Below are 16,013 nucleotides of genomic sequence, written 5' to 3' on the forward strand. Positions count from 1 at the left end.
TGATATAAAACGTGTACAACCCTCTCCCACACTCAGCAGCTGGTTATGTACATGGACTGGTTGCCCATGACTGCTTTTTCCTGATGCAGTTCTAAGAAATTTCAAATATTGGCTAAAACTGGCTAAAGGGCTGCAAAGTTGTCCTTTTCAACAGCAGCACATTTGATTTCACCTTTTGCAAAGGTTTCTTCAACAATACTTGGAACTAGATTTTCCTTGAAGCAACAAATTAAATACAAAGCCTGTGTGCTCCCAGGGACAGTGCATTGCTCATAATCCAGTATAATTCATACAGTCTCTTTTCAGTTATTAGTTATGCATTTAAATAAGTATTTGAAAGACTTGGGACACTGTAATTAATTTAATTGTCTCTACAGAAAATTGTGTCCCTAAATATCAAAGTTAGATAAGTTGATTTTATTCAACTGCTGTTTGTTGCCTTGTATGTTTTGACCACTGGGATTTGTATATCTAAGTGGAACATCAGTATTTTATGCATAACTTCTATTTTATAACTTTGATATTAGGAGAATTATAACTTTATTTCATAATGAGATTATTCCCATTATGGTAAACTAAAAAAAAAATCACGACTCAGAACACATTTCTGAAAACTTGTAAAATAAACCAAGAACTAGCAATGTATTTAATCATTATGCAAATTGTTATTTGCTGTAAAGCAGTTCCCATGTGTGAAAGCAGTGGTAGCATTAGACTTTTTTAATGTGGGTGTTGTTCTCCAGATACAACCCCATGAATGATCAGCTGAAAAGAACCAGTGATTGTGTCAAAAAACAGCTACTGCAGATGTACTGTCAAAGCAACAAGAGTATTGAAAGTGAAGTCACATTGCCAATGGCTTTATAACCTTCAGGTTAATGTGTTTGGCTTCCAAGCTGCCTAAAAACAATTGCTTTCTATGCATATAATTTGAATTTTTTGACTGAAAATTAAGATGTGGAAAGAGTTCAGCAGCTCTCCTTTCAAGGTTTGTTTTCAGTATTACCCCTGTTGAGAATATGATTTATTAACAATACTATTCTCTCTATAGAGATCCTGCAGGGGCCATTCCCCAGTAGTATTTGCAATTATCAACTGAGATCAAGGCACAGTGATTTTGATAAGTGGAAAACAAGCAAATGATCATGTGAGAAAGCATCATTAGGCCAGGTTGTGACCTGTGAATCTTCATTTCACATGGTGGGCACTTCTGTTATTTTTGTGCATTAGCTGGGACATCGTAAGGCTCACCAGAGGCAGCGAGTTAACCTGGCTGTCCAGCTGGGAATTCATGCCCAGTGTTAGCTCAGAGGTCAGAACTAATGCTGCTTTGAGGAATTGCACCTGGAAGGAGAGGGAATATATTTTTGTTGTCTCTGGCTCTGCTTCTTCCTTCCTGTCTGACTGGGTGCTGCTCAGCTGGGGAAAGAGGGACTTGATGGTTCCCATTCCAGGGGTCAGTGTGGCCTTGGAGCTGTGGCACCTCTGGCAGCCCAGCAGGGATCAGGGAATCCATCCTTTGGGAGTTCTGCCTTTCTGGCCTTGAGAGAGCTGTGCAGCCTGCAGCACAACCTGCTGGGACACGCTGGAGCGTGAAAAGCTTCATGAACCTGAAGTTAGGGAGAATTATTTAATTCAAGGATCTTTAGCACATGCTAATGAGAGGAGTTCAGGCAGAAGTGCATTGGAGTTCTGAAGTTAGTCTGCCAAAAGGGACAGCAAAGAATAATAAAACCAAGGCACTTTTTCCCAGCCACTCCCCCGGTTTTAGATATTTCCAGCACAGATAGTTGTGTGATTGTCCCAGCCACCCAAATAGATCAGCTCTGTCAGCCATGTGTGCTGGCACAGGGCTGTGCCACAGCAGCTCTGTAGCTGCTGGCCCCCATTCATCCTGCTTGCAGCACAGGCAGTGAAAATCAGCATCTGTTTGCCCTCAGCATTGTAGGCATACACTCTGGCTTCATTCTTTTGGATAAATAAAGATTGGTTTGGGGTTTTCTAAGAAATATTTTAATTCTTACTATATTTGTCTTTTTACAAGAAGCCTAAAACCAACAACAACAACAACAAAAAAAAACCCAAAACCCCAAAAACAACCAAATAAAAAAGCCAAAACAAAAAACACCAACTGCAAACCCCAAGAGAGCAGCAGGAAGATTTCTATATAAAAGCCCATGTGATTGAGTTGTAAGGAATGACAATTCTTAGTCTAGCTGATATGAGCTCAGTGGTAAGGAATATTTCATTTTTTCCAAATATTTTAATTTAATTTTTAAAATTACTGCCACTCCAGTGAATGATTGTGAGTGTGGGAAGAAAAGTCTATGCTGAAAGTTTTACCTTTCTCAGTATTGCTCATGGAAACTTCTGGAAAAGTCTTTCAGCAAAACAGGAGCGGCAAGCCTTCTTTCCTAATATAGCAGAAAAAAAACCCAACCAACCAAAAAAAACCTTTTAATTTTTGAAAATAAGAAACCCAGTAACATTCTGGGCCATTAGTATGGGCAGAAGAAGTTGGTTTTGCACGTAAGTGGTATCTGAAGAAAAGTCTGTGTACTGAAAATTTGAGTTTTATGGGAAATCTGAGATTGTAAGATATGGGCAAGGATCTTTGCAGTGCCATACACATCTAAGGACTCATTAGGATATTTATTTATGAATCTTATACTGTTATTAATAAACCACTGTTAATGTACTTGCCATTATATAAGAATCTAATGTGAATGGTTGTACCTTTATCAATTAATTATATTTTTATTAATGATTTAGCATTCTAGGCAGGTCCTGACATCTGCAGACTTTTCATTACATGTGACACTGCTTCCTTCTGCCATAGATTCTCTCACTTAATCTTGGGAGCTCTTTCAGTAAACCTGGATATTCCTGGCCTTTCTGGGACATTTCTCCCTAAACTTAAAGCTTTCCCATACAAAATTTAAAACTAAATATCTCCAGCACCAGCATTAATAATTCACTTGGCCAAAGCATCCTGTTTGGATGCAGTTCTCTGATTCCTGGGGGGGAGAGAGAGCATGGAATTGGTTAGAGATGTCTTAACGTAGAGATCTCATTGGGGAGCTTTGTTCACTCAAGTGCTCAGTGGGTAAAATACATTCTCTTCCTCTTAACCAAATAAAAAATAAACAGATAAATAAATAATGTGTAATTTGCTGACACAAGCTATTTGCTTAAAACAGGCAATAGGCCTTGAGGAGATATTTATGACAGGTTGGATTGACTTTAGCAAGCAGCAGCTGGTGCTTTAACACTGCTTGGTGTTGGAATGATCTTCTGCTCTGCAAGGTAGAGAGGCAGAAAATGCAGCTGCATCTTCCTGGAGCTAATTTTAACAAAAGCAATGAGCTGGTAATTACTACTTTTTTCCAGCTGGTCCTTATGAAGGTAAGATGGAAGGTGAAAGAGGGAAATACTGAGCAGGCTGCAAAACAGTGTTAATAAATGTTCCTCCTGGAGGGACTTAGAAATTTAAACTCATGTTGGCTTGGAGGGGCTGGGAATGAAGAGTGCTTCCTCGGGAGTCTCTGTGAGTCCTGGGGTTCCTCCTTTGTGTAGGGGGTTCCTCAGGAGGGCTCTGGCATGAGGCTTTCCTGATGATTCTGCACCTCGCAGGCTCCTCCAGTCCTGAGGGATCATCCCAGGCCTTCGGGAAGCAAACTGAGCTGAGCTGGTTCTGAAAGGTAAAAAATCAGGGGAATGTTTTCAGTCAGAATCTGATTCCCGCTTGAGTCATACAAATAAGTTATAAGCTCAATTAATGCAACAAATATAAATATTTATGAACCCATTTAGCTAATGTTTGGCTGTATTGATAAATAAGAGCATCTTGCAAGAGCTTCTTTTTGACAAGTAAATAAAGTGTAGAGAGTGTTTGTGTGTTAAATTATCCATGCTTCATTAACTCTTCCAAAATATCAAGTCTTAGGTAATAACTAAATTCAAAGTGACAAAAGAGTAGGATTAGTGAGAATAACTTTAATACTTAAACTTCAGGAGAACAAGAAGCTGTTGTTTGCTTTCTTAGTTGGTAGGGGAAATGAGGATAAATGTGTTTGGTTTTGCCATTAATTTCATTTTTTTAAAAACTTATTGTAGTGACAGGAGGGGCAATAGGAGAGAAGAGCAGTCTCATATTAATGTCCTGGTCCTAGGGGCAATTTCTATTTGCTGACTTTTCTGAGGTGACTAACAGAAGATTGTATTAGACCCAGGTCTACTTCAAGGCTTGATATTTTTGCAAATCAGAACCCTATCTGTGAATTCTGATGAATCTAAGAGTTCTGATGAAAGAGAAGTTTGAAAGTTCTGTTACAAACTTATTGTGACCTGTTAAACGAGTGTTTTTAACATGCCCTTTGCATACTTAGTTTAAGATATGATTAGTCTCTTGATTACTTCGTTGATGTCACATCAATCAAGTTGGCTGGATTTGACACCCACATATTAAATGCTAGAAGATTGTTTTGGTTTTCTTAAGAAACAAGGATTTATTATACACGATGTGGTAAAATGGATTTTAGAACGTGGTGCTGGTAATGCCAAGGTCACTGTTCTGATCCCCATGTGGGCCATTCATTTAGGAGTTGAACTTGATGATCCTTGTCAGTCCCTTCCAGCTCTGGGATTCTGTGAAAATGTGTTTGCTCTAATCTCCTAATTGCTCAAACCAACATAATAAAAGTGCAATGAAGAACTGAGTCCCAAGTCTAGCAATTTATATTTGTTTTTATATATTCTTTTTCATTGGTTATGTTCACAACTGATTCCTATAGTAGATATCCTGAGGGTAAAATCTAGAAGGGTTCCATGCTGCAAAACTGAAAAGGCAGCTCCTGTCTCAAGTCTTGCAATTTAATTGGAGTGAGGAAATCACTGGTGAGCCTCGTTCTGTGTGAGGGGCTCCCTGCCTTGCTCTCCCAGGCTGCTGCCCACCTCAGGCAGGCAACAGGCTTTATAAAGAGGGCAGGAAAAAATCTTGCCAAAGGTCTTACCCCACACCTAGTGAGAACAGAACAGAGCTCTAGATTTCCTCAAGAATTGCATTGGGCCTGGTTTGACAGGAGTTGAGTTTCTTTTCCAGAAATTGGAATATTTAACCTGTGATGTGAGACTCAGCCAAGCCAACCCACCACTCTTCTATAACCCTGAGTTGAGCTAAGGGAGTCAGATCCAGCCTTGGCTTGCAGTATCAGCTCTTCGCTTTCCATGCATGATTTTAGGTGTGCAGAGTCCCTTCAGTTAATTAAAAGATTGACTTAGTCATATGCAGTCACTGAGCCATGGGCAAAACCTTCCAAGTGTGAATTCTGTGGAAGAAGGAAGATATTTTTAAATATTTGTTCATCAAAAATATTTCTCACTTGCTGTCACCTGCTGTATTGAAGTGGCCCTGTGCCTGGTTTTGCATTTCCTTCAAAGTCCATCCAATAAATAGTCTTTAAATTCAGCTAGGAAAAAAATTAAATTATGCCTCTCTTATACCAAGTATATCCAGATGAGCCTGTGGGAAACACTTTCTGGTGGTTTTGCCTGCCAGAAGGGAATGAAAAAGCCTTTTTTTGGTGCTCTACAAGAAAAAACACATTACTAGAATGGCATTTGGCTAATAGTACAGCAGATAAAAACTAGGTCGTGGCAGCAGAGGTGGAAAGGGCAGAAAAGAAAGAGAGAAAATTGTTTCATTTGAGGGTGAAGGTCATCTGAAATAAGTGATTTCACATTTAAAAGGCCACTAAGGAGATAACTAATGAATGTTAACCTAATTTTATATTGCTTTACTTCATTCTTTTTTCTTTTCTCATTTGTAATGCTTACGTGTTCAGGAAGTTGAGGTAGGTTTTTCAATTTTAACTTGTAAATATCCATAGAGTGAATAAAAATATTTACAATAGCTCATAATTCATTCTATATTTCAAACTCCTATGATCAACTGTTGATATTTGTATAAATGAAATGCATTGATGCATGTTATTTATTGTGTTAATATTGATTAATTAACATGTTAATATGAAAATTGTGTAAGTTTCATTTGTCGCAGAAGGCATAAGGAATTTTTAGCACACTATTATCAACCCTAGTAGAATGCTCAGAAATGCATAGATTTCTTTATGTCAGGAAGGTCTTTTACTGAATGGGAAATTCAAATCTCTTTAATCAAGTTGATTGTGTGTGTATATATAGATAATATATACATATGTTCTGCTTCTCTGTTGGAAGAAGTTACAGTGAAATGATAATATTCCTTCAGAGATGATCAGAGTTCCACCTTCTAACAAAAGTCATTTGAGGATATTGTTATAAATCTCAGCCCCTTCCTGAGTACTGGCACAAAGCCCTGTCAGCTTCTGAGTCAGAGCTTGAGGTGTGTATTTAAATGTGACACAGATTTTCTGCTCCCCATATCCACAGGGTGAGTTTCACCTTTATGGTGCCACAACCCTTCAGTCTCAGTTCTTGCTGGTATCAATGCTGAAGTGAAGCCCAGGTTCTGTATTTTGTGTTGTTGTGGTTTAATCCAGGTACCACCCAACTCACACCTTCACTCTTCCCATTCCCTGGGTGGCAAAGGGAGGAGAACTGGGGAGAAAAAGGTAAACCCCGTGAGTTGTGCTAAGAACAGCATTATTATTACTATTATCAGTATGACAGAAGGATGAGAGGAATAAACCATAAGACAAGTACTGCCCAGTACAATTTTCACCACCTGCTGAGCAGTGCCCCCCAGTAGTGACCATCTCTCCCCAGCCAACTCAGCCCAGTTCATATTCTGGGCTTTAAGGTGTGGAATATCCCTTTGGCCAGTTTGGGGCACTTGTCCTGGCCATTCTTCCTCCTGGCTTCTCTCTGAAGAAACCTGGGAAACTGAAAAGTCTTTGGCTTGGAGTAAACACTCCTCAGCAACAACGTAAACATCAGTGTGTTATCAACATTATTCTTATCCCAAATCAGCACTGTACCAACTGCTAAGAGGAAAATTAATTCTATCCCAGCTGAAACCAGGACAGTTGTCCAACTGGTAGAAGTTATTTTGAACTGCTATTGACTGTATTGCTCGGTTGTATGTATAGTCATTATTTACTCCTATAAATAATAATGGGGTTTATATATTGAAAATCTCAAAGGTTTTCTCTATTCCACCTTTTAGGGTTTTTTTTTCCCCATCTTTTTTCTTGTGCATTTTCTATGTTATCACACTGTGGTTTCAGGCACATTCCAAAATAAACATAATTTCAATTTTCAAAATGGAATACTAAACAGGCCTGCATGAAGGAGAAGAGGTGGAATAATAGATCTACAGAAGAGATTGCTGTGTTGTAGGTAGTTTTTTGAGGAAGGTGCATATTTTGTAAAATATTCCTTTGACACTGAAATTGAGATAAACCCCCTTTCCAATCCTTACTTCAAAACTGGTTCCATATGCCACCAGCATAAGAAATCATTGTTGGGAGTTGAATTATTTAACAGTTTCTGATGCTGAAAACCCAGTAGCCCAGCAACACCTTGGAAAATATATAAGCCAGCAAAAAAAAAAAAGAATATTTTGTTGCTGAAAAAAAATTGTGCTATAAAAACTGAAAACCCAACACATTCTGAAAAGTGATTAATGCTTGGTGAATTTAGCAGTACATCATCATCAGTTACAAAGCATTGTATAACCATGAGGGGGTTTTGTATTAGCAAGGCTGTGAAATTCAAAGGCAAGCCTACAATTCTATTTCTGGTGCCGAACACTGTACTTGTGGAAAAAAAAAAATCATGGGTAGCAGTCTTTGCTGTTATTGTGGAACATTATCACTGTTCATGAAGTCAGTATGATACTGAGCATGGACATATTGGTTAAAAAAAATACATTTCCTCCTGTTAGTCATGCAGAATAATTTGGTGTAACCCAGCATTCGCCCATGCTTGCCTGCTTGAGAGAAGAGCAGCAGAGCAATCCTGTCCAGAGTGTTCTGAAAGGAACATGGAGTGCATCTCCTGGTGCTCACTGAGGCTGTGGAGTCCTCACTCCTGTAACAGCCTGTTCTGACCCCATAAAGTCATGCTGACTTCCAAGTCTCCAAAATATTCCAGGTTAGGGTGAACTGGATAGCATGAGAGTGTGTGAAATTCAGTGTACTGGAGGTCAATGGTAAATGAAGCCCTATGGAAGAAATAATTTAGATGTCTTATTCACACAGATGGGTTTTTAGTTACCATCCTGGCAGGAAAAAGAAATCTCTGTGTCATTCTGGACAGCTTGATGAATACATCTCTTTAGTGGCATCCCTCAGGAAATGAATATAGAATACTGGATATATTAAAAAGGAAACAAAGATTAATATGCAGAAAAATATGACAAAAATATGAGTGTTGTTGAAATTTTCTATGCTTCCCCACCTCAAATAGATAATTCTGTTGTTATCACATCCTCTCAAAGAGGACACAAGTGAGATACACAGAGTATGCTGAAACTGATATATCAGCTGGGCTGAACTCCCAGTTCTTCAGCACTAGGATTGATGGCACTCTGAAGCAGGGAAAACTTTGCCTTCAGATAAATATTTGCTAAGTACACAGAGTATAGATTGATCCAACACATGCAGGTGTTTTCCATTCTTTCTGGAGAGAGACTAGTTTGCAACAATCATTATTTAGCCAGGTACTCTGACAGTCCCTGCTTTCTCCAGTGTAAAATCCAGTGAGAATTGTGTAGAGCAGAACCACAACACTTGCAGCACAATGATCTCTTTACATCAGGTTTCATAAAATTTTTAAAGTTTAATAGTGGGAACAGTGACAAAAATATTCACTGCAAGTGCTTCTGGAAGTTATTGTACTATTTAAGTATAATGTTTGCAATATTACCCTGTATTTCTATATGTTCACAATGGTGTGATTTACATGTGTGGATGTATCTTTGAATTTACTTTGCTGACCTTGTCAAAAGGTCTTTCATGTCAAAACTGTAGACTAACATGAAATCATACGGAGTTATTATAAAATATTTAATAATGGGCATGCTTTCAAAAACAATCCAGAAGGAAAATTCAAGGTACTGAATCCAAGGACCTTTTTTTTCTTTAATTTCTAATCTGCATTTACTACTCTTTAGGACACAACCTGTTGATAGTCTTATCTTATCTTATTGGAGCTAAATCTGTTAGAATCAAAACACAAATTGATTCATGTAGTTGTGTAAAATAGTACTGAAAATACTGATTGCATTTTTCCTAAGGGTTTTTTTTTTTATTATTCCCATTTAGGATGATTATTTCAGAAACTGGAATCCAAACAAGCCGTTTGATCAAGGTAAACTTCGTACACATTTTGTGGTTGTCTTTTGCTATTTTGTGATATCCCCATATGCTTTATGTCTCCCTTCCTCTGTCTGTCCCGTGCATTAGTGGAGAGCTATATTCATATTTACATCTCATTCCCAATTTAGTCACAGCTTGAGGTGGTTTATGTAGAAGAGTTTGACTCATCTCGATATTTTTTCAGCATGTTTTTAATCCCCATCCATTCCACTTGCTATTCAATGATGAAACGTGTGCTCAGAGAGATTCTCTGTAACCATGAATCTTGGTTTAATGTGCAGTTTAAAACAGGGATCTTCACATTCATTTTCTTTCATGTTAAAGGCTTTGCTAAATTAATGTTGTAAATGTAACCACTGCATTTTCTAACACTCAAGGGGCCAATTCTTTGAAATCACCTGTAATGCATGAATTTCAGGGCTGATTTTAAAAGGGAAATGGTGCTGTGTATATGCTGCTGTTTCAGATGCAGGCTCTGTAAATGATGTTTTGCACTTTGTCTTGGTGAGCGTTTAAGTTATGGTAGTACTTCAAATATTTCCAGGCCAGCCACTAAAGGATAGGAAAAATACTCAAAAAACCTCATTGTAATTATGTCCAGGATAGCACTGGATACAACCATACCAGGAAAAAGAAATTCAAAATTATGCAGGTGTTTAGGAAGAAAATACATATTGGAAGTCTCTGAAGGTGCTTTTGAAAACTTCACTTTACGCCTATTTCTATATTTCATTGCCAGGCATGTTCCTGGTATTGTCTGTAGCTCACAGGAATATCATTGGGGTTAGAGCTTAGGAGTGTAGATTCTCTGTCTTTAGGGAAATAGAACTTCAGTGTCAAAGGAAAGGCAAAGTTGATGCTTTGTCAAAACACATATCCACAGAGGTTTTCAAAGGCATTCGAGGGATTTAGGATTACAAATCCTATTGACTTCAAATAGAACTTATGCTCCTACCACTTTCGGAGGCCTTGTGACCCTCTGTTTTCCCAAGAGAAAAAACAAAAAGGTAAATCCTGGCAAAGTATTGCAGAGAGGTTTTGAACTGACATGCTTTAAAACTGTCCTGTTTATTGTGTTACTGAGATGTCTGACTCTGGGCAAAAGCAGGAATGCTTGTAGAGAATCTAAAACCACACATGGATACCTTGAAGGGATATGTCGAATGTCTGCTAAGATTTCTGTCTCTTTGTAAAGAAAAGGATCATTTCTTTTTCAGGGCAGAGTTTCTCTGACACTGTGGATGTCTCTGCTCAGGAAACAGAATGCAGACTGTGGGGTGCAGTCTGAGCAGGGTGCTCTGCCTTGCACAAAGAACTGTGCACTGCTTTCTTCTCACTTAAAATGGATTTTATTTGGCCAATAGATCATTCTTTTTGACAGAGGTCACTACTCTTGGTTATGGCAAAATTCGCCCTGACTAGAACATTAAAAATAGCCACTCAAACATTTCTTAAGAGATTTATTGCACCAAAAAAAAAAATTGTTTGAAAACTGTTGATTGGTTTAGTTACATATACACAGAGCATGTGAGTCTTTAGTCATTGATCTCAGTGTAGTCACCCAAAAAATGAAGAGAAATCATATGTTGCTGCTTTGAGCCCTATGAGTCAGGTGCTGACAAGACTAATCCTCAGTTTATAAATGCATATAGGTATGTATATGTGTGTAAATGTATACGTGATATATTTATGTGTATATAGAGGGAGTTGCATTGAAATAGAAACTGCTGAGATGAAGGAAGGAAGGGAAGCTTTATCTTTCCCAGATGTTCCCACCAAAGCTTTAATTTCTGTAATTTTCCACAGAGAGGAAAAAGAACAGTGAGAAGAATTTGTCCCAACTCTTTTATGCAGCGTGAGCTGCAAGACAATTGTTTAATCTGTTTTTCCTTTTCCATTCTCCCTGCCCTGGTATTTTTCCCATATTGTTCTGTTTCTCTTTGGGGAGTTTAAATGCCCCTTATACTCTTGTATGGTTTTGAAGATAGAAGAGCTTTCATTTTATATTTTTGGGATTCTGATATCCAGAGAGCTGCAGATCCTGTGGCGAGGAGCCCTAGGTTCCTCCTGTGAATTCACTAGCAGGTCTGTGTTCTCACCACACAATTGTTATTTTGAGAGATATCTCAAAGGCTTCTTTTAACCTCACAAGACCAAGATTCTTCCTAGTTACTAAAGAGAAAAAAAGCTTCTCCAGTGGGTGAATGAAAACAGATTTGGGATTTTATAGAAAATCTAGGTCTGGTGTCACCAAGCTAAAGCTCTTTTTGCAAACACTAACTTTTTGGGACAGGTTTACAAGTTTTTAATATTAAAAATCTACTTCTCAATTCTAAATCTAAAATCCTGCTTGAATGTTCTAATTCTGAAGTCTGGCTGGAAGAGCTGGGAGGGCAGGGTTGGAAGTAACTGAAGGCAGGAAGTACCTGCCAGAGGGATCTCACAAAAGTAGCTGGAGGATTCCATATGTTTAACAGATTTAAAAACCAACAGTAATCAGAGGTTTTGAAAATCAGCAGAGTTCTGCTTCCAGGCTTGTACTTCATTTGCATCTCTTAAAGAAGTCTAATGCATCCAACCAACTCTATTCTTTTCTAACAAAAAGCTGGCTTTATTCAGTAGGATGAATTATTTAATTATGCATTGAAAAACAATAACAGTGTAATCAAGCTGTCTGCTTTCTGCTTGCAGTGTGGAGAGAAATACCTGAGTGTTTGTCTCAGGAAAAGAAATACCTTGTTTTGTAAAAAAATATTCATGGCTTTCACTGAAACCTCTAGGGAGTGACATGAGGTATGTTTGGATAGCAGGCCTGTTCAAGGGAAGTCAACTTGAGTGGTTCAACTGCAACTCAGAGGGCACTTGAGTGATCAGAGTGGGTTTTTTTTCAGCTGAGCTACCAGCCCAGCTTTCTAGTCATCTTTAACCCAGGAGAAACCAATACAAAAGTGAGAGTCTTACTGACAGAGCTGAGCTAACAAGGCACTTGGACTGCAGAAGGCAGCAGAGTTTGTAGCCTGGAAGTGATTGCTGCTCATTAATATTGAACTTGATTCTGTCACCGTTACAGAAGCAATAAAGCAGAAGAGCAGAAGGGGCAGGTTAGTCAGGATTTTGAAATATGAATCAAAGAGTTGTGTTTTTTTCCCTGACAAGGTCATTTGAGAGTTCTTAAGGAGCTTGACAGCTAACCTGGCATACTTTCTATTCTTCACCCACTTTGGAGAAAGAAAAGAGGGAATAGGGAATCTCTCACTTTAGTATAACTCAAGTCAGAGATTTTGATATGTGTCTCATATTCAGCACCAGACATGCCAGAAAAATGAACTCATTAAGACTTTATGGAGTCTGTTAATTGAAAACTGTTAAATAAAAAAATAATTTTAAGTGACTGAAAATCTCTGCTAGAAGTCACCCCTCAATTGCTAGAAGCAGTTTGGAATGGTGTCTAATTTACCATATGACTTTTTAAAAGCATCTTTGCGCAGAACACAGGAACTGTGGAAGTAGTGGGGTGCACTTTATATTGCAGATGCATGAGCTCTGAATCAAAACATCTTTAAAACATTGAGCTGCCATTATTATTAACAACACATCTGCAGAAGCATGCAATACGAGGGGTAAAAATGTGATTCTGTGGTAGTGCTGATTTTTTTCCCAAATATGTGTTTAAAACACTGAACTGAGGAATTTTCTGTTCAAGGAGGTGCAAGTTTCCCCCTTTCCATTTGGATTGCGACACTGTCAGATGATTGCAGTGGGTGGAACTGGCCTGAGTCCCCTCCCTCAGCTCTGCCTTCAGCACTGAGGCACAAGGACTGGCTAGAAACAGGGCACAATTTTACCCATTGCTGGTGGAAACAATACCAAATGCTTCAGGCTTCAGGGGAAAAAAGCTCCTGATTAGAAATAGTCTGACCTTTCCCCCTTGTCTTCCAGTCTTTCTTTTTGTTTTCACTGTCTATTCTCAATCCTCTTCCACAATAACTGAAATCTGGACAGGGATGTTCCTTCTCAGGGCTTTCATTATCTGCCCTTGGAGAGGAGGGAATACAAAAAATTAAAAAATTTTAAAACTCCTTATTCTACTGTATCATGTGAAAATCTTTATCTGCTTGAATTGGACCTATCAATGACTGACTCTAATGTCAGACACACTCATTTAGACTTGACTATCATTATTAATTACAGACATGTTCTCATTTCAAAGAGCTCCCCTTGAGCACTAATGAAAGGCTGAACTAGCAAAATACCCTCACTTTTGAAGAGGAAGCATTGCTTTTGAGTGGATTGAGGCCTCCAGTGTAGCATAGCCTGTGACTTTCACAGCCCAGCAGCCCTGTGAAGTGAATTTGCCAAATTTAGAGCATTACATCTCAAGATGAATGTGTTGATATCAGTGCTTCCTCTCCTTGTGCATCACATCTAACCTGTGTCTTTCCAGTGTTTAAATCACAAATCCAGACTCCAGAAATGGGTTTCTGCAGCTGTGCAGAAAAAAAAGTTTGCCTAAAATTCATAAGCCTTCCAAAACAAAAAGAGTGAAATGGGAAGCCTGTGATGCAGGATGAAAATCATAGAACCTGCAATTATTTTTGAACATGTAATTTTCTGTTAGCCCAGTTAAGATGTTCTTTCAGAAAAGCCTGAATAAATTCCTCACAAAGAGATGTTTAGTACTGAACACATCTCCAGCCACAAATATATGTTAGTTTTATAATAAATGTTTTCTATTACAGTGGCTCAGATGGCAGATTTCAATTGAATAACTTATTTTGCAATTTATTTTTTGACTGTGCTTGAATTAGTTTTAGAGGCTTATTCATAGTACAAGTGCACATGAATTATGTTTGCAAATCTTCAGTAAATCAGTCCAATTTTAGAACATGTTAACTGAATCAACCAAAAACAATAGCTGAGATGCAGCACATGAAATATACTGTCTCCCATCAAATGCATTTCAAGCACATATGGCTGCTCATCTCCAGGCAGTTGCACGTGGTTCTTTCTGCATGCTAGAAGTGTAATATTAAATTCCTTATAAGCTTGTAAGCAACCAATTTTGTCATTAAATATGGCACGAGGAGTGGCAGGCTGGGGTCCTTGTGTGTGATTGCATTATGGCTGATGTGCTCTGAGCAGAGGCAGTGATCAATAGGCTGCTTGGCTGGAATTTTATTAGCACTTGGGGAGCACTTGTTAGTTTTGTCAATAATGGTGCTGGCTTGCTTTTAATATCTCTTACTTCTTTGACTTTGAAGCAGACATGATTTTCAAAGGGAAATTCATGCCCTCCCCATGCTCATCCAGCTTCCATTGAAATGAGGGCATTTTTGGGGAATATCACAGAACCCAACCCTGCTCTCTCTGGCATCTCTCGGGGAGCAGAGGTCTCTTTGCCTGTGCTTCAGTTCAGTAAATAGGAGTTCATTTTTGGTAACCTACCTAGACCTTTAAAGATGATGTTTGTAAAATACGTGCCTGCAAATCTTCCTTACTTGCTGTGAGAGAAACCCCAGTGCATTATCCAAGCAGTTTTGGTTTGTATTCTGATTTAAGAAGGCCAAACCAATGAGGGGCAAAGTCTCCAGATTTGAAATGTTATTTGACTTTAATTTTGGATGGTATAGCATCTGCATGCCAGAGTGACCCTTGAATCACTATCCAGTCAGAAGAGTAGTTTGAACAGTATTTAAACATGTTTATATGCTTGTCACTTAATGGATGATTACAGTCATTTGGTTCTAGCTGAAAAACAGGAGCTCCTGTGGAGACTAAAAGTAGAGGCAGAGTGGCAATGGCCATAAAAATGCATAATGGAGAATTTTTAGAAAGAGAAAAACATCAAAATAAAGACAAGTTGTTTCAAATATAGATTTAAGTAAACTAAGAATTAGAGGAAGAAAAACAGGGATAATTAGCATTTGCTCAATGTAGGAATCACAAACATGAATTATCCAAAAGCAGGAGCTTGGCTAATGACAAGACTCTTAATGACTGCAGTGACAAGAGGTTGCCTACAGAAAGTAAAGCTAAGTGGACTCTTAAGGGTGGTAGCCCCATCCCGGAAAACCAAGTACAAACAAGATGTTTGGGCTAGAATTTAGAAATAGCATTTTTTACAAGTGTATAAGAAAGAAAAAGAAATCAAGAAAAATGCTGGCTCAGTGGAGAGAGATTCTCCTGCACAGGCATTGCTGAGAAGGTCAAGGCTTTGGCACCTGCCTTTGCTCTGGTTTTCACATAAAAGGGCTGCCAAGACCAGGTAGAAACATAGCTGATATTTTCAGTGGGAGTGTAAGATTCTGGATGAGGGAAAGGACAGGCTTGGATAAATTAGGTATTTTCAAATCAGCTGGAATTGATCTGTGGTTTAAGGGAATCAGCTGAAATAATTTTAGAGATACTTAAAGTTATCCCTGAAAAGTTACAAAATTGTACAAGACTGAGAAAAGACAAGCAACATGGTATTTTTTTTTTCCATTAAGGAAAGGAAGAGAATGGGAAAATGTATCCTGTGAGTTAAATCTAAAATCCTGGGAAAAAACTTCCACACTAGGACAAATATTTAAGCAAATATTTGTTAGCATCAATAAGGTAAGGGGGTGAGTAAAACTGACATGGATGTCAAACTAAACTCAATTTCTTTTGTGGCAATTACAGGCCTTGATACTCAGGGATAAGCTTTCAGCA

The 16,013-nt window shown here is 38.4% G+C and overlaps 1 protein-coding gene across 2 annotated transcripts in view; it reads left to right on the top strand.

Annotated features, from left to right (window-relative positions):
* SPOCK1 (SPARC (osteonectin), cwcv and kazal like domains proteoglycan 1) overlaps positions 1–16,013 on the top strand; it is a 272,499-nt gene that overhangs the window by 76,678 nt on the left and 179,808 nt on the right. For both annotated transcript variants that reach the window (XM_053956874.1, XM_053956875.1), the window contains exon 3: positions 9,267–9,312. In XM_053956874.1, coding sequence (XP_053812849.1) covers positions 9,267–9,312 — 46 coding nt within the window. The remainder of the gene's footprint in view (positions 1–9,266; positions 9,313–16,013) is intronic.

This window comes from Vidua chalybeata, chromosome 15, assembly GCF_026979565.1.
Source record: "Vidua chalybeata isolate OUT-0048 chromosome 15, bVidCha1 merged haplotype, whole genome shotgun sequence".
Lineage (NCBI taxonomy): Eukaryota > Metazoa > Chordata > Aves > Passeriformes > Viduidae > Vidua > Vidua chalybeata.